The sequence below is a fragment of the Salvelinus namaycush genome, chromosome 12 (genome assembly GCF_016432855.1).
Source record: "Salvelinus namaycush isolate Seneca chromosome 12, SaNama_1.0, whole genome shotgun sequence".
NCBI classification, from domain to species: Eukaryota; Metazoa; Chordata; class Actinopteri; order Salmoniformes; family Salmonidae; genus Salvelinus; species Salvelinus namaycush.
In genome coordinates, this window is record NC_052318.1 from 50,981,980 (window position 1) to 51,004,975 (window position 22,996).

Sequence of the window (22,996 nt, forward strand, 5' to 3'; positions counted from 1 at the left end):
GTCCCATTGGGCGGCTCACAATGGTTCAGCGTCGTCCCGGTTTGGCTGGGGTAGGCCGTCATTGTAAATAAGAATTTGTTCTTAACTGACATGCCTAGTTAAATAAAGGTTACATGTAAAAAATTACAAAATACAATCTGTTGCTAGGACACATCCGAGTCCTTCAGTTTGTAATCGTTCGTCGACACAAGGTTTTGGGTTTCCAAGATCATTCCGTTTGAAGCAATGGATCACTCGTCTAAAGCAACCCTGTTAACATTGTGCATCCTGTATTCCATTTCAGGCTGTGGTTTGAGACAGCGTGACTCTGGGTCCTGTGATTATTTTGCCTAAAAAATATATATTTCTTATTACACAAAGAGTGTGATATGTTCTGTGATTTGTCTTTGATTGGCATCTGTCAATTAGGTCTATCAGTCTTAAAACATTCTGTTTTGTCTGATTGCATGCATCTGTGAAAGCAGGCTGGGTCAAATCCTATATATCAGAGCATTGGATAAGCTTTAATATGGAATATTTTTTTTTTTTTATTATTATTTTTTTTTTTTACATCGGGTACAAGACAATTTTATTGTACCATGTGAAAGTCCTATCATGAGTAGGCCTATATACTACTAGGCTATCTGTTGGGATTTCAATTGGATGTCCCGAGCAGGGAAGGGGATGTAGGGCGTAAAGATACGCCTATGTAGCCTATAACGTCACACGCCGCGTTGGCTACTAGCAGTGCAGGGATAGCTTTGTGCCCCCTCTTTCCCTACCCAGTTGATGCCTAAAAAGTTTTAGGAAACTGTACGAATTTCAGCGTACCTGAGGGAATTAAACTATCTAACACAAACTGGAAAGCTACCGAATAATTAATGTATGCAAGGACAGCTGCAAGTAACCAACCAACCGAAGCATTTAAATGGTCGCGATTTCAGAAGTAGAATAGTTTGCTTAGAGGGTAACTTTACGGTCAGACCTCGTCCACTCGTACTGTTCTACTCGGTGTGTAAAGTTCTGAGGGACCGAAGAAGGCTGGTGAAATGGCGGAAACCAAAATAATCTACCACATAGACGAGGAGGAGACGCCGTATCTGGTGAAGATCCCTATTCCTTCTGAAGACATAACACTTTTGGATTTCAAACAAGTTTTGAACAAGCCGAATTATAAATTTTTCTTCAAATCTATGGATCAGGATTTCGGGTAAGGACGGTTGTTAATGTGATGATGCTTTGAAGCTGGTTTGCTACGCCAGCTATGTTTTGCCTTAAATGGCCTAGGCTAATTGATGTTGGACAGAACACATTTCTGTCACGAGGCATGAATTGAATTGAATTATTCGACAAGGAAATGGCACTGGTATTCAGATATTGCTTCTTAACGTAGGTCTGTCCCATGTCAGTTGACCAGGAACTATTGCTGGAGATGTTGTTTTTACTGCGATAAACTGCTGCCTTTGTGCACAAGGTCGTTTTTTAGTCTCTAATAATTCCAGGGCCAGCATCATCCTACGGAATGTAATCGAGCATTCTGAAAAGGCACCACTGAGTAGCCGTCAACTCCACGTGAACAATTAGTGTTGGCGGATTGGAGCACCGTTTTTGTAAAAATTTCAGCACTCAATGAACAGCCTGCATTAATGCTAAATACACATTAGTGTCCTGTGTAAATGCAGGCTATTCTCTGGGTGCTGAAAACCGTCGTTTTTAATACTTGTATTTCATGTGGCTTCAGAACCCCAGTCTGCCCACACTAGTGGGGGCTCAACTTCATCTTAAATCGTGGAGTTGAGTTTAGTTGGCTATGACTAACTTTTGGCAACAATGTAACAAGTTTGGCTCTCTTAGTGAGACACAAAGTAACTGATTGTAAAGTATTATATTCACACATGATGTAGCTATTCAACAGCCTCCTTTATTCACCCCTGAATCCTTATTTCTGTCCTTGAAAGTATACTCATATATTAATACGTAGGCCTAATTATATAGTAATAACCAATAGTTAGACTGAAGGCATATCATGATCTGCTAATGGAACATGGGCCTTGCTAATGGAACATGGGCCTATATTTAGATATGTGTTTTTACTGTCCTAATATGCAGGCAGTTCCTAAACTAATATATTTTCTTGTGAGAGGCAAATTAAACAAATGCACAACTCCCTAATCAACAGGACTGTTTAAACGGAGGATGTTCTATAGCCTATACATCTCTGGGGGTCTTCAGTCTTTCTATCCCTCTGTGTTTGAATACGTCCCAAATGGCACCCTATTCCCTATATAGTGCACTACTTTTGACCAGTGCCCTATGGGTAGTGCAAAGAAAGTAGTGCACTATAGCAAATATGGTGCCATTTGGGAATGCAATCTCAGTGTTTGGGCTAAGTGCCAGAACTCTCCCCTCTTCACAGCAGCTGCACTTCCTCCTCACCTAAACCCCATTCCTTCTCGACCCTTAAGTAGAGTCAGGAGAAAACACTCTGCCACTGCCACAGACTGTCGACTTTTCTCTTTAACAAATGAGCCTTTCCTGCTCTGCCTGAGGTTAGATTTACACATTCACAGTTCCAGAGATTTTAAAAGCATGACCGCCATGATTTAGCAACTTCAACCATTGAAAACACACACACACACACACACACACACAGGCGCCTGAGCAATGGAGCAGCTGCATCCTCACTTTCAAAAATCAGGGTGCAAACATGTTTTAGCACCCCCACTTTTTTATCAGAAAAGTATCATGATCAATTGGGTAATTTTTCAATGATAAGTAATGTTTTGCGCTAGTCTGTATTAAAATAGATATCAATTATTTTTTTTTACATATATATAATAATTAACAGATGCCTCAAGATGAACGGTTTTTGCACACTGGAAAAAGTTTTCCTTCCCTCCAGGGTGACACTTTTGGTTCAGTGCAGTTAGAAAGCACTAGTTGCACCATATGAAAAGGCACCTGTGAAAGAAAATTGTATTTTGTTGTCCTGTTTATATTTGTATCATTGTTTCATGTCCAATGCACTCGGGGCGTTACATTTAATTTGAGCTGAATGCACCAGGGGCACATTTTATCACTTTTTTTCACTTTTCCTGTAAGGACCATGATGAGCACAGACTGTATGTCTCATATAACGTGATTGAATCTGTGAGAAAAAATTCCCCAAGCTGTTTACAGGCATTTTAAAAGCTGCAAAATGTATCTTTTTTGGGATACCTAACCAAATTCACATAGAAACAGCTCTATAACTCGCATTTCTATGTGTACTATTTCTGTACTTCTCATTTTTGTCTTTTGGTTTTGCACACCAGGTGAAAATACAATATGTTTGGTTATGGGAAAGATATTTCACAGCGGTTTTGATGGTACAATGATTCTCTACAGTATACTTGCTTGTTTTGTCACAAACAAAAGTAGGTGACCTATTAGAAGTTTAGCAATTAGGAAATGTCAGTGACGTCTGCATAGTGTATCTTTAACGCCATTATGTATTTTTGCCATCTATTTTCCCAACGTCAATTAGTTAAATCACATTGTTCAATGTTTTCATTCTGTTACAAAAGTAAGTCCTAGCCGAGCCCCATATGCAACTTGTGGCCGCTTCGCGCTTACAATGTAGCCAAACTGTGTCTGTGCATAAGTGCAATATCTTAAAAGCACAGGATATGTGTACCTTGATTAAACGGCTCTGCTAAGTAATATTGACCAAATAAGCCAATTTTCTACCCTAGTTGCATCAAATATTTATGCTACTGAGACAGTTTTTATATATTTTCTTGGCGGCACTATAGCAGCGCTTCGAGGGGGAAAAAAGGTAATGTCGGAGGTAGGAAGTACAATTATTATATATTTTTTTTAGCCAGAGATGACAAACTTTCAAATACTGTAAAACTATTTTGTTGAATGTGCTTTGGGAAAAAATTGACGTTTTGTCTTGAAGACAATGTTCATTTGCTTTGACTCTAATGTTCCATAGGCCTACATGTGCATTTGTGGGGCACAACAGAAAATAAACCAAGCCAAGCATCACGCAATCAATTGCCTTCTGACTATTTTCTGCTTAAGACATCCGCATGCTTCCCATCCTGAAGAGTTCATGGATGTATTATGAACACATTTTGTAATGTTTTTGTTGTTCGTTTTGGCCTTTTGGCAAGGTTTTTTGGGGGGGTTGTTCACGCACAGCAAATGTTCTCGAAGCAAGCTGAAGTTCGGAAGCCTAAGTCTACGCCCCTTTGTCTGTGATTGGTCAACAGTAGGGATTCGTCAATTAAGTGTCATTCAACAATAGATGACTCGTTTTCATGCACATTTTTCACTTGAGAGATATTGCAACCAACATCTTAGTTAAATGTATTATTGAGCAAAAACTCAAGAATTTGTCATTAATTGAATTTGTCATTAATTGACTTATCTTATATTCATTCTTACTATTTTGAGGAAAGTGGCTATGGCGTCTCAAGATGGACAAGCAAAGGTTTTGAAAAGCAAAGGTATTTTCAAGCCAAGGTCGAAGGTATGCGAGCACATGCGCCAGCCAAAACAAAGCATTAGGAAGAATTGGTTAGCCTAGGGCTACGCTTTAAGCCCCCTAAACATAAACGGGTTCCACACACAAAATATGCAAGAACATAAGTTTGATAAATACACAGAGCATATACTTTTATCAGAATCATTAAGCCTAGGCCTACTCACCAAACAGATGTTGTCCATAATTCATCACCATGCCGTGTTCAATTCTGAAGAACGGGCATAATATACGAAATCGAACGTCTGCATATCGAAAAAACATTTTGGTTTGTAACCCTGCATTGTTTTTCTTTCAACCCGCCAAATTGAGCCACGTTTCAAATGACCACTCTGGGAATAACTGTTCCAGACGCAAGATGTGAATAATTTCGCACTGCAAACTTTTTTTCATTTGGAAAAATATTCTGTCCTATTTTATTCCTGTTATTGTTTTATTTACTATAAATAGGTGTCTTGACTGTGATAAGGGCTCTGGGAAATAAGAGTGTCTTGCCTGCTAAATGAACAAAACAAGGCTATGCTATTGCATATCCATAGCCTTCTACAAGAAAGCACCACTGCTGAAGTTACTGCCTTTTTAAAGATTGTGTTCAACGATATAATAAACCAGTCGATCCACTACATGGACAAAAGTATCATTCCAAAATCATGGGAATTAATATGTAGTTGGTCCCCCTTTGCTGCTATAACAGCCTCCACTCTTCTGGGAAGGCTTTCCACTAGATGTTGTAACATTGCTGCGGGGACTTGCTTCCATTCAGCCACGAGCATTAGTGAGGTCGGTCACTGACCTCACTGATTAGGCCTGGCTCACAGTCAGCGTTCCAATTCATCCCAAAGGTGTTTGTGGTTGAGGTCAGGGCTCTGTGCAGGCCATACGAGTTCTTCCACAACGATTATGACAAACCATTTCTGTATGGACCTCGCTTTGTGCACGGGGGCATTGGCATGCTGAAACTGGAAAGGGCCTTCCCTAAACTGTTGCCACAAGTTGGAAGCACAGAATCGTCTAGAATGTAATTGTATGCCGTAGTGTTAAGATTTCCCTTCACTGGAACTAAGGGGCCTACACAGAACCATGAAAAACAGCCCCAGACCATTATTCCTCCTCCACCAAACTTTACAGGTGGCACTATGCATTTTGGCCGATAGTGTTCTCTTGGCATCCGCCAAACCTAGATTGATCTGTCGGACTGCCAGATGGTGAAGCGTGAATCATCACTCCAGAGAACCTGTTTCCACTGCTCCAGAGTTTAATGGCAGCGAGTTTTACCCCACTCCAGCCGACGCTTAGCATTGCGTATTTTGATCTTAGGCTTTTGTGCGGCTGCTCAGCCATAGAAACCCATTTCATGAAGCTCCCGATTTAACAGTTCTTGTGCTGACGTTGCTTCCAGAGGTAGTTTGGAAATCTGTAGTGAGTGTTGCAACCGTGGACAGACTATTTTTACGTGCTTCAGCCCTTGGCGGTCCCATTCTGTGAGCTTGTGTGGCCATTCTGTGAGCTTGTGTGGCCTACCATTTCGCGGCTGAGCCCTTGTTGCGGCCTAGCCCCTAGACGTTTCCGCTTCACAATAACAGCACTTACATTTGACCGGGCCAGCTCTAGCAGGGCAGAAATTTGACGAGCTGACTTGTTGGAAAGGTGGAATCCTATGATGGTGCCACGTTGAAAGTCACTGTGCTCTTCAGTAAGGCCATTCTCCTGCCAATGTTTGTCTATGGAGATTGCATGGCTGTGTGCTCGAATGTTATACACCTGTCGGCAACGGGTGTGGCTGAGATAGCCAAATCCACTAATTTGAAGAGGTGTCCACATACGTTACTGTTTCAATAAATCAGTCTTAAATGGCACTTTGTTTGACTGAATATATGGGGCAATTTAGCAATTACGATTTATCTGTAATGGCTATGATACATAAGGCACTGTTGGCGTGTAGTTCTAGATAAATGTGCACGTATTTGTCTCGCCTTGTTCTAAAAATAGATTTACTCGAGTTCATATAATTTGTGGCAGAACCGAAGAAAATTTGTTTTTTGTGAAGAAAGTGTAGAATTGTAGGAAATAAAAAAAAATAATAATAATAATTCGAAAATTATTATGCAAATGGTTATTTGTGTTAGTCATCATGAGGTACATCTTATTTATCCAACACAACTATCACACTCTCACATCATAGAGCCTATTTTGAGCGGGATGTTTGCTGGTTGCTTCTGACATAAAACTTTTCTGAAGTAAAACACAAGTCAATATATTGTGCAACAATTCTAAATGCAATTGCATGTTAACAGTTTTGGTGCATGACTAGAAAGAGCTAGGCCTATTACTATTTTCTCAACTCAACTGGTAACCTAATTGGAGCGCGCCTCCCATTCATCATAAAAAGTCATCCGTTTCCAGCTACAATAGTCATTTACAACATGAACAATGTCTGCACTGTATTTCTGATCAATTTGGTGTTATTTTAATGGTCAAAAAATGTGCTTTTCTTTCAAAAACAAGGACATTTCTAAGTGACCTCAAACCTTTGAACGGTAGTGTAAGTGTACATTTATTTTGCAACGCTCGCACACGCAACGCGTCTGGTTTGGTCAGCATGTTCCCGATATGCCATTTTTCTCCTGTTCTATTGGTTTTCATATCAACTTTCTTCCTTTGTCCAGAACCCAAAGGCATTATCCTAGTCATATTAGCAACCCATCCTAGTTGTTGCATCTTTAGATTCCCCCTTTAAGTTTCTAACAGAGATTTAAATTTGTCACATATGGAACCACTCAAGTGTGCTGTTTAGGGTTTTCCGCAAATTGCTTTTTGGCAAATGTTTGAAAATGCTTCATTACAGGATTGCATGTTCTGTTAAAAAATTACCATAATCTATATGTGATTTCTGTCATGCTGAGCACCTTGAGTGGATGCCCTAATGGGTTACGCACCCAATGCATATGGGTCCGTTAAATTTGTCCGGCGCCACATTTTCCTAAAGGAAACCCTGATACACAACATACAAAAGCTATTTTCTACCTCAGACAAATCTTATTATGCCATTAGTTTGAGTGCTGGCCTCCTTGGTAAGTTAAATTCCCTCCCATCTACAACAGGCTAATTATCTCCTGGATAATACAGCTATACTGGAGGCCCCCTGACTGTACATTTAACTTATGGACTGCTGACATTCATTAGGATATGAGACAAATGGGGGGGAAGACCGTAATGGAGAGAATGTAGGCTTTCAATATCTGTCCGCTCTACAACGCCTGTTACCATGTACAACTACACAACTTTCTCTTGTCTCGAAGGCTGCGTTTACACAGGCGTCTCTATTCTGATCTTATCCCCAATTATTTGTTTTTTGAACAATCAAGTCTTTTACAAACAATTAGGCTGCCTGTGTAAACACAGCCTAAGAAAAGCGTCGTTGCTCACCACCATATTAGTGGTTCCTCCTTTAAAACTTGCACGCTTAACGCCGCCGGACTTAGAGGTACCCAGCGTCACAGCTTCATTGCTTCAGACCACCACAAGGGGGTGTGAGAGCACTCGTTATGCATTAGGGTCCCAAGGTTTTGAAATGACCAATCATATCGAGTGGTTCCAAAGACGAATTTAACATTATGCCACCTGTCCCTGGTGACTTTCTTCAGCAAAGATGTCTGACAACTTGTTCAGTTTGTCTGTTGAATCTTATGTTCATACAAATATTTACACATGTTAAGTTTGCTGAAAATAAACACAGTTGACAGTGAGGACGTTTCTCTTTTTTTTCTGAGTTTATAAGCCTTCCACAACCATAAGACCCACTAATCATTTTATCAAAATAGTTTAACCCGCTTTTCTTTTTTTTCTTTTTTTCTTAATCACTAATCTGGCTTTCCAGTCTATGAAAATGCCCATTTTTGTTACAAATTTAAGTAAAACAATGCACATTCACTAATATTGACTCACTTCTTGTAGTAGGCATCAAGCTATAGAAAATGAACACAGGTCTCAACAATCTGTCTCCAACTGTTTGAAAAGCATCTTAGCCTGTCCACTTTGTTCAGATGTCGAAATCAAGTGGCCTACCTTATTTCTCAGAATGAGAGTTTCCATTTCCATATATAATTGTTTTATGCTTATTGCACATTTAAAAAAAGACTAGACAACTAGTATAAGTCTTTGGCTAAAATGCTGCTAGCAGTACCCCAATGCTGTGCGTGACAAATTGAGCATTCATTTTCCAGATTGAATATTCATTTATACTCTCGTTTTAGTTGTCTGCTCTGCACGCAATTTGAGTAGTTGAGACACAAAAAGGGTTTTGTTAGAAAAGTTAACTTGTCTATTACAGTAAAATAATGTCTCAATGTGTTTGTCCATATGACCGATCCTGTTGGACCGAACATCAAATGCAGACGGTGAGTTAAAACTGCTTGTCAGAGAGGAAATTGTAATCTCTCAATTTTGTTGGCATGAGAGTCAGGGGGAGGGGCTTGATGTGTGTAAACCATAGAGGAAAAGACGAAGCGAGAGGTCTGCCTCAAGTTAAAATCTGTCCAAAATAAGCCCAATGTGTTTCTATGGGCTTATTTTGGACCTAAACTTGTCGCCTGCCTACCCGGCTTTGGGACAACTCCCTTTGTTAGGGCGGAGATGTGCATCTCTTCTTTATATATAGATCTCTGGTGTAAACGTGGAGGTGCACAGAAGGAGCTAAAGATATGAGACTAAAAATACAACACGAGAACAAGCGGCCGTAAATACTCATACCAATAATAAAACCATCATTATTTTGGAACATTGAGCAAAAACATTAATTCAAATTAATCTACTAAATTAGATATCGCCCAGCCCTACTTGATTCCCTTCAAAAGTTTGTCAAAGCCATTCAGTATAGTTGCAGAACATTATGCATGGTATTTTTCTTTACCTCAATATCATTTAGAGGCCAGTGAAGTTGACCATGCAGTTGGATTTCAAGTGAGATAACAGCAGATCTTGACTTTTTTTCTTGACCAGGGTGAGGTGTTTTATTTGCAAGTGAAGATAATAGCCTGTGACTGCACAATATAAATACTAACACGCTTTAAAGCAAGGGTTTTTAAACGTTATTGGCCAGGGTCCCTCTCCCATCATATGTTACCAAAAAACAACAAACGTTGTCTTATATTCAGGCAGAGCCGCCGGAAAACATGTGGCGAGACAGCATTTGCCCCAGTAGGCCTACTTTTCAATCTGCACACCACTTTGGCCGTTCATTCAAGCACCAATATGCTCCAGCAAATCACAACTTCTCGAGCAGAGCTACGTTCACACAGCGCATGCACACGAGCTGTCCTGAGCAAAAAATAAGTCCCCATCAATCTACTCGCTGAGCATATTTATTTTAGGGAAAGTGACTTTACGAAAGTAAACTTACAATAGTGAACATTCTATCAATATGCTGGTGACTGTTGAGTCTGCAAAAAGAAACCTACAAAAATGCACCAGCATTTGTCTTGGTTAGCCTGCTGTAACCAGGTAGATGTCATTTCGAACGCAATTGTCTTAAAGGGGCAGCGTGATATTTTGAGAATTTAAAAAAATTCTCAATGACATACTTTAGAAACAAAAATAAATGAAATTAATACAATGCAATTGTAAAGAATAGAGTAACGACTTAATGGCTAAATTATATTAAATAGCTTTTTAATGCATATAATAACCAAATATTGCCTATTACTAGCTGCATATGGAGAGAAAGCAGGCATCCTATAGGCTCTGCATGACCCCAATGCATTTAAAAACTACACCATGTCCAGGCCAGTGAGGGGTAAAAAGTTACGTTGGACCCTGTTAAAGCTTACGATTAGGACTGAGTTTTACCTGACCAGGTCATGATTTTCAGGAAAAGCTCCAGGCTCCAGAAGATGCGGAAAAATTGACACACCACTTTGGAACCTGTGGTGCCGTCTCTGTCATCATGTGAATGATAATGGCTAGTAGAAGTAATCAGCATTTTAAATTTAATAGGTTTGGTAGAATATTTCATTACTGTGACCTCCCCACAGTTCATTAAAAGAGGAAGTGTAAACTAACAGTCCATTAGTTAGAAAGGTATCTTGGCAGCGTAGGGAATTTTGCTGTTTTAAAGCAAATTTTATGCAATTCAACACTTTCATTAAGCTGAAAGTACATTTTGCTGTTTTGAAGAATTGCTGGAAATGTTCTATGTATTTTGCCATGGCTAATGCTGTGTTCCTCTGTTCATAACACAATCAATGGCATGTGCTCTGAACCAATGCTGTCCTTATGACCGCACTCAACGAGCTGTATAATAATGATAAATAATTTATGATAATGGTGCCGAAAGAGATGGCCGCTGTTTTACGACCCAATAACTAATTGTGCTATTTTGTATATTTTTTTTGCGTTATTTAACTTGTCGATGTTTCTGCCACCGTGTCTTATGACCGAAAAGAGCTTCTTGATATCAGGGCAGCGATTACTCACCCCATACTGGAGGAATTCTTCTTCATCGAGTCGGACGGGAAGGATTTACTCCAGACACCCGACAAGGCCCTCATCCCCGTCATTCACAGGAGGAAAAGACAGAGGTATCGTGGACACAGGTCCGGGTGCCTTGTAAGGATCCGTCGCCGAGAGGGTAATCTACCTTTACCATCGGTCCTATTAGCCTATTTACAATCAATCGTTAATAAAATAGACGAACTACGAGCACGTATATCCTACCAACGGGACATTAACTGTAATATCTTATGATTCACCAAGTCGGCAGAACGACGACATGAGTAACATACAGCTGGCGGGTTTTAAGCTTTTTCGTCAGGATAGAACAGCGGCCTCTGTTAAGACAAGGGGCCTATGCATATTTGTAAAAAACAGCTGATGCTCGAAATCTAAGGAAGTCGAGGTTTTGCTCGCTTGAGAGTATCTCATGATAAGCTGTAGACCACACTATTTACCAAGAGAGTTTACATCAATAGTTTTCATAGCTGTCGATATACCACCGCAGACCGATGCTGGCACTAAGACCGCACTCAATGAGCTGTATACGGCCATAAGCAAACAGGAAAACGTTCATCCAGAGGTGGCGCTCCTAGTGGCCGGGGACTTTAATGCAGGGGAACTCAAATCAGTTTTACCTCATTTCTATCAGCATGTTAAATGTACAACCAGAGGGAAAAAAATCTCTAGACCACCTTTACTCCACAGACGCGTACAAAGCTCTCCCTCGCACTCCATTTGGCATATCTGACCATAATTCTATCCTGCTGATTCCTGCTTACAAGCAAAAACTAAAGCAGGAAGCACCAGTGACTCGGTCAATAAGAAAATGGTCATATGAAGCAGATGCTAAGCTACAGGACTGTTATGCTAGCACAGACTGGAATATGTTCTGGGATTATTCCAATGGCATTGAGGAGTACACCACATCAGTCACTGGCTTCATCAATAAGCGCATCGATTAACGTCCTCCCCACAGTCATCGTACATGCATACCCCAACCAGAAGCCATGGATTACAAGCAACATCCACACTGAGCTAAAGGGTAGCACTCCCGCTTTCAAGGTGCGGGACTCACTCAATCACATTTATTTATAAAGCCCTTCTTACATCAGCTGATGTCACAAAGTGCTATACAGAACCCAGCCTAAAACCCCAAACACCAAGCAATGCAGATGTAGAAGCACGGTGGCTAGGAAAAACTCCCTAGGAAGGCAGGAATCTAGGTAGGAACCTAGAGAGGAACCAGGCTCTGAGGGGTGGCAGGTCCTCTTCTGGCTGTCCCGGGTGGAGATTGAACATCTTGGCCATGTACTGTTATAAATGTTCATAGATGACCAGCAGGGTCAAATAATAATCAGTGGTTGTAGAGGGTTCAACAGGTCAGCACCTCAGGAGTAAATGTCAGTTGGCTTCTCATAGCCGATCATTCAGAGTTAGAGACAGCAGGTGCGGTAGAGGGACATAGTCGAAAACATCAGGTCCGGGACTAGGTAGCACGTCCGGTGAACAGGTCAGGGTTCCATAGCCGCAAGCAGAACAGTTGAAACTGGAGCAGCAGCACGACTAGGTGGACTGGGGACAGCAAGAAGTCATCAGGCCAGGTACTCTTGAGGCATGGTCCTAGGGCTCAGGTCCTCTGAGAGAGGGAGATAATTAGAGAGAGCGTACTTAAATTCACACAGGACACCGGATACGAAAGGAGAAATACTCCAGATATAACACTGACCATAGCCCCCCGACACACAAACTATTGCAGCATAAATACTGGAGGCTGAGACAGGAGGGGTCGGGAGTCACTGGCCCCGTCCGACAATACCCCCGGACAGTGCCAACCAGGCAGGATATAACCGCACCCACTTTGCCAAAGCACAGCCCCCACACCACTAGAGGGATATCTTCAACCATCAACTTACTACCCTGAGACAAGGTCGAGTATAGCCCACAAAGATCTCCCCCACGTCACAAACCCGAGGGGGGCACCAACCCAGACAGAAAGATCACATCAGTGACTCAACCCACTCAAGTGACACACCCCTCCTAGGGATGGCATGGAAGAGCACCAGTAAGCCAGTGACTCAGACCCCATAATAGGGTTAGAGGCAGAGAATCCCAGTGGAGAGAGGGGAACCAGCCAGGCAGAGACCGCAAGGGCGGTTCGTCTCTCCATTGCCTTTCCGTTCACTTTCAGACTACACTCAATCATAAGACCTACTGAAGAGATGAGTCTTCAATAAAGACTTAAATGTTGAGACTGAATCTGTGTCTCTCACATGGATAGGCAGACCATTCCATTAAAATGGAGCTCTATTAGAGGTCAACCAATTAATCGGCATGGCCGATTTAATTAGGGCCGATTTTCAAGTTTTCATAACAATCGGTAAACGGCGTTTTTGGACACCGATTATGGCCGATTACATTGCATTCCACTAGGATACTGCGTGGCAGGCTGACCACCTGTTATGCGAGAGCAGCAAGGAGCCAAGGTAAGTTGCTAGCTAGCATATCTTATAAACAATCAATCTTCACATAATCACTAGTTAACTACACGTAGTTGATGATATTACTAGGTTACCTAGCTTGTCCTGCGTTGCATATAATCAATGCGGTGCCTGTTAATTTATCATCGAATCACAGCCTACTTCGCCAAACGGGTGATGATTTAACAAAGGCGCATTTGCGAAAAAAGTACAATCGTTGCACGAATGTACCTAACCATAAACATCTTTTGCCTTTCTTAAATCAATACACAGAAGTATATATTTTTTTAACCTAGATATTTAGTTAAAAGAAATTAATGTTAGCAGGCAATATTAACTAGGGAAATCGTGGCACTTCTCTGCGTTCATTGCACGCAGAGTCAGGGTATATGCAACAGTTTGGGCTGCCTGGCTCGTTGCGAACTAATATTTCCAGAATTTTACATAATTATGACATAACATTGAAGGTTGTGCAATGTAACAGCAATATTTAGATTTAGGGTTGCCACCCGTTTGGTAAAATACGTAACGGTTCCGTATTTCACTGAAAGAATAAACGTTTTGTTTTCAAAATTATAGTTTCCGGATTTGACCATTTTAATGACAAAGGCTCGTATTTCTGTGATAATTATATTGTAATTAAGTCTATGATTTGATATTGGATAGAGCAGTCTGACTGAGCAGTGGTAGCCGGCTCGTAAGCATTCATTCAAACTTTACTGCGTTTGCCAGCAGCTCTTAGCAATGCTTGATCACAGCCTATCAACTCCTGAGATTAGACTGGCAATACTAAAGTGCCTATTAGAACATCCAATAGTCAAAGGTATTTAAAATACAAATGGTATAGAGAGAAATAGTCGACGCGTCATAATTCCTATAATAACTGCAACCTAATATTTCTTTACTGGGAATATTGCTTTCTCATGTTCTGAGCAAGGAACTTAAATGTTAGCTTTTTTACATGGCACATTTACTTTATTCTCCAACACTGTTTTTGCATTATTTCAACCAAATTGAGCATGTTTCATTATTTATTTGAGACCAAATTAATTTAATGTATTATATTAGGTTAAAATAAAAATGTTAATTCACTATTGTTGTCATTATTATATATAAATAATAGTTTAAGCCCTGCCGGTGTAGTAGGATTCAATCTTAATCCTGTATTGACGCTTTGCCTGTTTTATGGTTCATCTGAGGGGCAGCGGGATTTCGTATAAGCATCCGTATTAGTGTCCTGCTCCTTGAAAGCGACAGCTCTAGTCTTTAGCACGATGCGGATGTTGCCTGTAATCCATGGCTTCTGTTTGGGATATGTACGTATCGTCACTGTTGTGACGAGGTCGTTGATGCACTTATTGATAAAGCCAATGACTGAGGTGGTATACTCAATGCCATTGGATGAATCCAGGAACATATTCCTGTGCTTGCAAAACAGTCCTGTAGCATCCGTGTCATCTGACCACTTCCTTACTGAGTCACTGGTGCTTCCTGCTTCAGTTTTTGCTTGTAAGCAGGAATCAGGAGGATAGAATTCTGGTCAGATTTCCAAATGGAGGGCGAGGTAGAGCTTTTTATGTGTCTCTGTGTGGAGTAAAGGTGATCTAGAGCTTTTTTTCCCTCTATATGCACATGTGACATACTGGTTGAAATTAGGTAAAAAATATTTAAGTTTGCCTGCATTCAAGTCCCCAGCCACTCGGCGCAGCGCTTCTGGATGAGCATTTATTTGTTTGCTTATGGCCTTTATACAGCTCGTTGAGTGCGGTCTAACGGCCAGCGTTGGTTCAGAGCACATGCCCATTGATTGCGTTATGAACAGAGGAACACTGCATTAGCCATCTCAAAATACATAGAATTGCTTGAAATTAGTTCGATATTCTAAAATATTTCACACAAAAAAAAGACCCCAAAATATTTTCCAGATTTTTCTTCCTCCCACTGCCTTCCATCTTTTGAGGACATGTATTTACATTGCAAGAGCAGTCACTCGACTATCTTAGTATAATAGATAATCTTTGGTTTCATCTAAACATTTTTATTATCTTCAACCTAGACTCGAACAGATAAAATCAGTTTATTTGTCACGTGCGCCGAATACAACAGGTGTAGTAGACCTTACAGTGAAATAATTACTTACTAACCAATCGTGCAAAAAAGATACCCGCTTCAATCAACGGGGAAATACAAGGTAATCATTTACATTTTTACAGCTTTGCCTTGACGTTTTGATCGTTAAATATTACCACATTGCACTTGTTACTTTCGATCAGTAAATACGCAAACATAAAGAGTTATAACTACGGGCGAAGCACAGCAAAAGCTTTCCGCGACGCACCAATTACCGGCGCTCCCTACTCGTACTCCTAATACATGTTCCTTCCTGTACAGGTGATCAGCAACAATCGAGGACATCTCTAACCCACATTTGTTATTAATAAATACACGTGCTTATCATAAACTGTAAATCCTCTTCAGTGTCATAATTATTCATAATATCTTTGGCTCAAGTGATGGAGGACATGGGACGATAATCTCAAGGCCATACACAGAAAAATGCCTTCTCTCACACAGTGACAGGCATGGACAGGCACCCGGGCATTCCAACAAAGGAGAGATGGGTGGATAAACGCATACAGACCAAATAATACGCATCCACAACCCAGACAGGAGGGAAAGGAATATGTGATGAAGCACCAGAAGAGGGAGAAGGATTCTGTTTGTGTGTCTAGAGATGCTGTTGTGCGATAGTGGCATTTAGGTCTGGTTTCACAAACCAAGTGTGTAAGGTAATAACTATGATACGAAAAGTACCTATTTGAAATAATAAGGAAAGTAGGCTCCATATTTCATCAAATATGTTTGCATTATAGACTTAGCGACGCACAATTCATCCATTTTTGTTTTTGAGATAATGTTGTAGGTCTGAGTGAGCATGACATCCACTCTGCCTGAAGCAAATGAACAATGGCATGTTTGAGATCTCTCGCTCTCTGTATGTGTGGTATGTCAATAGGGTGTGTGTATCACTTATCTCTCTATCTGTGTTGTATGTCCGTAGTGTGGTGAAAGAAGAGATTTCGGATGATGCTGCCAAGCTACCTTGTTTCAATGGGAGAGTTGTGTCATGGGTAAGATGCTGGCGTTCACCTTTCTTCTACTGATTGTGTTGCATGGCACTTTGTCCACCCAGTCAGCAGTAACCTCGAGACTTCTCACTTGTGTCAATGATTTCAGACAGCCCTCAATACAGAATTTAGTTCTTTATCAATAATAATAACTTGGATCTTGTTTTCACTGATGTGGTCCTGCTGATGTTTGTTTTGACAGCATGCTAGTTTGGTGGTAGGTGAGCAAGCATGGCGTTCGCTTGTGTGAATAGGTCAGTTTTTCGACTTTGTTTCTGTTGCCTCCCCCCCTCCTTCTCCAGCTGGTATCCTCAGACAGTCCCCTTGCGGAGCCCCCTCTTCCCCCGGTGGAGGTCTGTACGGAGTCCTCTCCCCCCCCTCCCCCCCTGCCTCCCCTACCGGTGGAGAGGACAGGGGGCATCGGAGACTCCAGACCCCCGTCGTTCCAGTAGGTTGAAGCCCTACAGCATAGCCTGATCCACACACACACACGGCTGGGAGTTAAGTAAATGCAATAAAAAGTGGCAGCTCCAGTGAATGATCTAATGATTGAACGGTACAGTGGATTGGGATTGTGAGAAGAACATTTCAGAGGGAGAACAGGAAAAATGCTGACTACATTCATCAGGATGCCTTTACGATATGTCAAAAAAGAGGAAACTGAGACATGGAGTTGTTTTTCCGTTAATGACAATGGCATTCTAAAACATCCTCCTCATTCTCATCCCCCTTGTTCTCCCCCCTCTTTCTTCCTCTAGTCCCAATGTGGCGGGTAGTGTTGAGAACCTGGATGAGCGTACTGAGACAGAGTCAGTGGTGTCATTCAGAAGGGAGAAGCCCAGACGGAGGGAAAGCATGGAGCAGCATGGTCAGTAACTGTTTGTGGTCCAGTTGGTAAGAAAATTGCGCGAAACGCCAAGGTCGGGGGTTCAGCTCCTGCAGGCATTACATACACATCCTAAAAATGTATGTGACTAAGTCTCTCTGGATAAGAGCGTCTGCTAAATCACTAAAAAGGTTAATTGTACGGCCTCCCGAGAGGCGCAGTGGTCTAAGGCACTGCATCGCTGTACCACTAAGAGATCCTGGTTCGAGTCCAGGCTCTGTCGCTGCCGGCTGCGACCTGGAGACCCATGGGGCGGCGCACAATTGGGCCAGCGTCGTCTGAGTTAGGGGAGGGTTTGGCCGGCAGGGATGTTTTTGTCCCATCGCGTATTAGCGACTTTGGTGGCGGGCCGGACTTAATGCACGCTGACACGGTCGCCAGGTGTACGGTGTTTCCTCCGACACACTGGTGCGGCTGGCTTCCGGGTTAAGCGGGCTTTGTGTCAAGAAGCAGTGCAGCTTGGCTGAGCTGTGTTTCGGAGGACGCACGGCTCTTGACCTTCACCTCTCCCGAGTCCGTACGGGAGTTGCAGCGATGGGATAAGCCTGTAACTACCAATTGGATGCCATGAAATTCGGGACAAAAAGGGGTAAAAAATTGTACTGTCGCTTTGGCAAAGTGGCATATACGTGATATGCTCTAGTCTAGGTACTAAAGGAGTAATGTTTGGACGATGCTCGTTTCCCCCATGATCGTCCTTATCTCTGTTGTCCCTCTGCTCTCCAAAGGGCCGCGGATGAATGGACAGAGCCGTCGGGAGCGCCACCTGGCAGGCTACGAGAGTGCCTCCACCATCATGAGCAGCGAGCTGGACACCACCAGCTTCTGTGACTCGGACGATGACACCATGAGCAGGTCAGACACACACACAGAGCATGGGCCGTCAACCACGACTGTTTAATAACTTGAACTTATTTGGCCCAGCATCACCACTTTGTCTATATCATTTATATAAATGGTTAACAAAACAAGCCCTAAAATAGAGCCTTGGGGAACCCCTTATGTGATATCCAGGAACCTAGATTTTTTTTACTGTTTCACATTGACACCGAGTTGTGTTTGAGATATAGTTGCTGAGCCAATTACAGGCTTCCTTAGGGAAAGGTTAACGCCTCCATTCTGGCTTTCTCCCCTCTCAGGTTCAGCAGCACCACAGAACAGAGCACAGCCTCTAGGCTACTGAAGCGCCACCGCAGACGCCGGAAGCAGCGTCCCACCAGGCTGGAGAGGGTACTACAGCTACTGCTTTTAATATATAATATTTATCAAGGAAGATACAGTAATTCTGAGAACACAAGACTATACTATAGTTGCATGTTATGGATATGAAATATGTAGGGGCCAGTTTGTGTTTCAGTATACAGTACCAGTCAAAGGTTTGGACACCTACTCATTCCATTGTTTTTCTTTATTTTGACATTTTTACATTGTAGAATTATAGTGAAGACATCATTACTATGGAATAACACTTATGTAGTAACCAAAAAAAGTGTTAAACAAATCAAAACATATTTCAGATTTGTCAAAGTAGCCACCCTTTGCACACTCTTGGCATTCTCTCAACCAGCTTCACCTGGAATGCTTTTCCAACAGTCTTGAAGGAGTTCCCACATAAGCTGAGCAATTGTTGGCTGCTTTTCCTTTACTCTGCGGTCCAACTCATCCCAAACCATCTCAATTGGGTTGAGGTCGGGGGATTGTGGAGGCCAGGTCATCTGATGCAGCACTACATCGCTCTCCTTGGTCAAATAGCCGTTACACAGCCTGGAGGTGTGTTTTGGGTCATTGTCCTGTTGAAAAATAAATGTTAGTCCCACTAGGCGCAAACCAGATGAGATGGAGTATCACTGCAGAATGCTGTTGTAGCCATGCTGGTTGTGTGCCTTGAAATCTAAATAAATCACAGACAGTGTCACCAGCAAAGCACCACCACAACATCACACCACCTCCTCCATGCTTCGCGGTGGGAAATACACATGCGAAGGTCATCCATTCACCACCTCTGCGTCTCACAAAGACACGGCGGTTGGAACCAAAAACCTCAAATTTGGACTCGTCACACCAAAGGACAGATATCCACCGGTCTAATTGCTTGTGGTCTCTTCCTCTTATTGGTGTCCTTTAGTAGTGATTTCTTTGCAGCAATTCGACCACGAAGGCCTGATTCACGCAGTCTCCTCTGAACAGTTGATGTTGTGATGTCTGTTACTTGAACTCTGTGAAGCATTTATTTGGGCTGCAATTTCTGAGGTTGGTAACTAATGAACTTATCCTCTGCAGCAGAGGTAATTCTGGGTCTTCCTTTCCTGTGGCGGTCCTCGAGAGCCAGTTTCATCATAGCGCTTGATGGTTTTTGCGACTGCACTTGAGGAAACTTTCAACATTATTGAAATGTTCCACATTGACTGACCTTCATGTCTTAATGATGCACTGTCATTTCTCTTTGCTTATTTGAGCTGTTCTTGCCATAATATGGACTTGGTCTTTTACCAAATAGGGCTGTCTTCAGTATACCACCCCTACCTTGTCACAACACAACTGATCTTCACTATTATTCTACAATGTAGAAAATAGTCGAAATAAAGAAAAACCCTGGAATGAGTAGGTGTGTCAACTTTTGACTGGTACTGTACATTTTAAAAACATTACAATACATACCAGATTTCACAACATATTAGGTGTTGATGGTGTACAGGCTATTAAATGGATTTATTAGACTTTTGACTATTAAAATGTGGACCATTCATCAGCAGCTAGCATGTGTGGAACCCATTTATAATAATTACCGGTCAGTTACCGTGACACCAGCAGTTATTTATGACAATTACCAGCTGACAAAATTTGTGTCGACAGCTTTCCACAGTAATGCTGGCCCATGTTGGCTCCAATGCTTCCCCCAGTGTCAAGTTGACTGAATGGTCCACCACCCAAAGGACATTCTTCTCACGAGAAACTGTTGCGTGTGAAAAAAAAACAGCAGCACTGCAGTTTGACATAAACCGGTGTGCCTAGCACCTACTACCATACCCTGTTCAAATGCATTTAAATTGTTTTATCTTGTCCATTCACCCTCTGACTCGCACACATACAAAAGCCATTTCTCAATTGTCTTAAGGCTTAAAAATGCTTCTTTAACCTCTCCTCCTGTTCATCGACACTGATTTGAGGTGGATTTAACAAGTGACATCAATAAGGGATCATAGCTTTCACCTGGTCAGTCTGTCATGGAACGAGCAGGTGTCCTTAAAATGTTGTATGCTCGGTGTATGTGATGTAGTAGTACGTGTTTTTGTTTTGCTGTGTTTCAGGCGTCTTCGTTCAGCAGTGTGACAGACTCCACCATGTCCCTTAACATCATCACTGTTACTCTCAACATGGGTGAGTGCCCCCTTCAATTGCTCCCCTCCTTTTTGCTTCTTTCTTCTCACGCCTCTATCACCTCACGCTCTTCCATTGCCTTATCTCTACATCAGGCTCACGTGCTAGCTTATCTGTAAGGTTTAGTTTTTCTTATCTGAAATGGAATAGGATAAAAAGACTATCTGTTAGCTGCTGTACTGTATGTGTATGGTTTCCCCCGTGCAGATAAATACAACTTCTTGGGCATCAGTATCGTGGGTCAGAGCAACGAGAGGGGCGACGGGGGTATCTACATCGGCTCCATTATGAAGGGAGGTGCTGTGGCTGCTGATGGGCGGATCGAACCAGGAGACATGCTGCTGCAGGTGACACGCATACAATAAGTTGTGTCTCTTAGAGCTGGAAAGCTCTTTGTTTAAGGTCTATCCTCTCATGTTGCTTCGTCTCAGGTGAACGACATCAACTTTGAGAACATGAGTAATGACGATGCTGTCCGTGTGCTGAGAGAGATTGTACATAAACCTGGGTAAGGCATCTCTTTCCTGTATGCACAAACTTTCAGTCTGTGTCTTGGTCTACAGTTGAAGTCGGAAGTTTACGTACACTTATTCATTAAAACTAGTTTTTCAACAACTCCACAAATTTCTTGTTAACAAACTATAGTTTTGGCAAGTCGGTTAGGACATCTACTTTGTGCACGACACAATACATTTTTCCAACAATTGTTTACAGACAGATTATTTCACTTATAATTCACTGTATCACAATTCCAGTGGGTCAGAAGTTTACATACACTAAGTTGACTGTGCCTTTAAACAGCTTGGAAAATTCCAGAAAATGATGTCATGGCTTTAGAAGCTTCTGATAGGCTAATTGACATAATTTGAGTCAATTGGAGGTGTACCTGTGGATGTATTTCAAGGCCTACCTTGAAACTCAGTGCCTCTTTGCATAACATCATGGGAAAATCAAAAGAAATCAGGCCATTTTTTTTATTTCACCTTTATTAACCAGGTAGGCCAGTTGAGAACAAGTTCTCATTTTCAACTGCGACCTGGCCAAGATAAAGCAAAGCAATGCGACACAAACAACAACACAGAGTTACACATGGAATAAACAAGCGTACAGTCAATAACACAATAGGTGTTATTAGAAAAAATAGAAAAAATAAATTCTATATACAGTGTGTGCAAATGGCGTGAGGAGGTAAGGCAATAAATAGGCCATAGTAGTGAAGTAATTTCAATTTAGCTAAGCTAATTTCAAACAAGCTAAGCGTCAGTATAGAGACAAGGTGGAGTTGCAATTCAACGGCTCAGACACGAGGTATGTGGCAGGGTCTACAGTCAATCACGGACAACAAAAGAAAAACCATCCCCGTCGCGGACCATGATGTCGTGCTCCCAGACAGACTTAACAACTTCTTTGCTCGCTTTGAGGACAATAGTGCCACTGACACGGCCCGCTACCAAAACCTGCAGGCTCTCCTTCACTGTAGCCAACGTGAGTAAAACATTTAAACGTGTTAACCCTCGCAAGGCTGCAGGCCCAGACGGCATCCCCGGCCGCGTCCTCAGAGCAAGCGCAGACCAGCTGGCTGGTGTGTTTACGGACATATTCAATCAATCCTTATCCCAGTCTGCTGTTCCCACATGCTTCAAGAGGGCCACCATTGTTCCTGTTCCCAAGAAATCTAAGGTAACTGAGCTAAACGACTACCGCCCCGTAGCACTCACTTCCGTCATCATGAAGTGCTTTGAGAGACTAGTCAAGGACCATATCACCTCCACCTGTGACACCCTAGACCCACTCCAATAGGTCCACAGACCACGCAATCACACTGCACACTGCCCTAACCCATCTGGACAAGAGGAATACCTATGTAAGAATGCTGTTCGTCGACTACAGCTCAGCATTTAGCACCATAGTACCTTCCAAACTCGTCATTAAGCTCGAGACCCTGGGTCTCGACCCCGCCCTGTGCAACTGGGTCCTGGACTTCCTGACGGGCAGCCCCCAGGTGGTGAGGGTATGTAACATCTCCACCCCGCTGATCCTCAACACTAGGGCCCCACAAGGGTGCGTTCTCAGCCCTCTCCTGTACTCCCTGTTCACCCACGACTGCGTGGCCATGCACGCCTCCAAC

The 22,996-nt window shown here is 42.2% G+C and overlaps 1 protein-coding gene across 1 annotated transcript in view; it reads left to right on the forward strand.

The window, feature by feature from the left end:
* The first annotated feature begins 743 nt into the window (after positions 1-743).
* LOC120057399 (segment polarity protein dishevelled homolog DVL-2-like) overlaps positions 744-22,996 on the forward strand; it is a 36,450-nt gene continuing 14,197 nt past the window's right edge. The window contains exons 1-9 of the mRNA XM_039006009.1: positions 744-1,189; positions 16,538-16,607; positions 16,907-17,052; positions 17,363-17,472; positions 18,219-18,345; positions 18,630-18,720; positions 20,799-20,868; positions 21,076-21,215; positions 21,300-21,376. Coding sequence (XP_038861937.1) covers positions 1,029-1,189; positions 16,538-16,607; positions 16,907-17,052; positions 17,363-17,472; positions 18,219-18,345; positions 18,630-18,720; positions 20,799-20,868; positions 21,076-21,215; positions 21,300-21,376 — 992 coding nt within the window. The 5' untranslated portion in view covers positions 744-1,028. The remainder of the gene's footprint in view (positions 1,190-16,537; positions 16,608-16,906; positions 17,053-17,362; positions 17,473-18,218; positions 18,346-18,629; positions 18,721-20,798; positions 20,869-21,075; positions 21,216-21,299; positions 21,377-22,996) is intronic.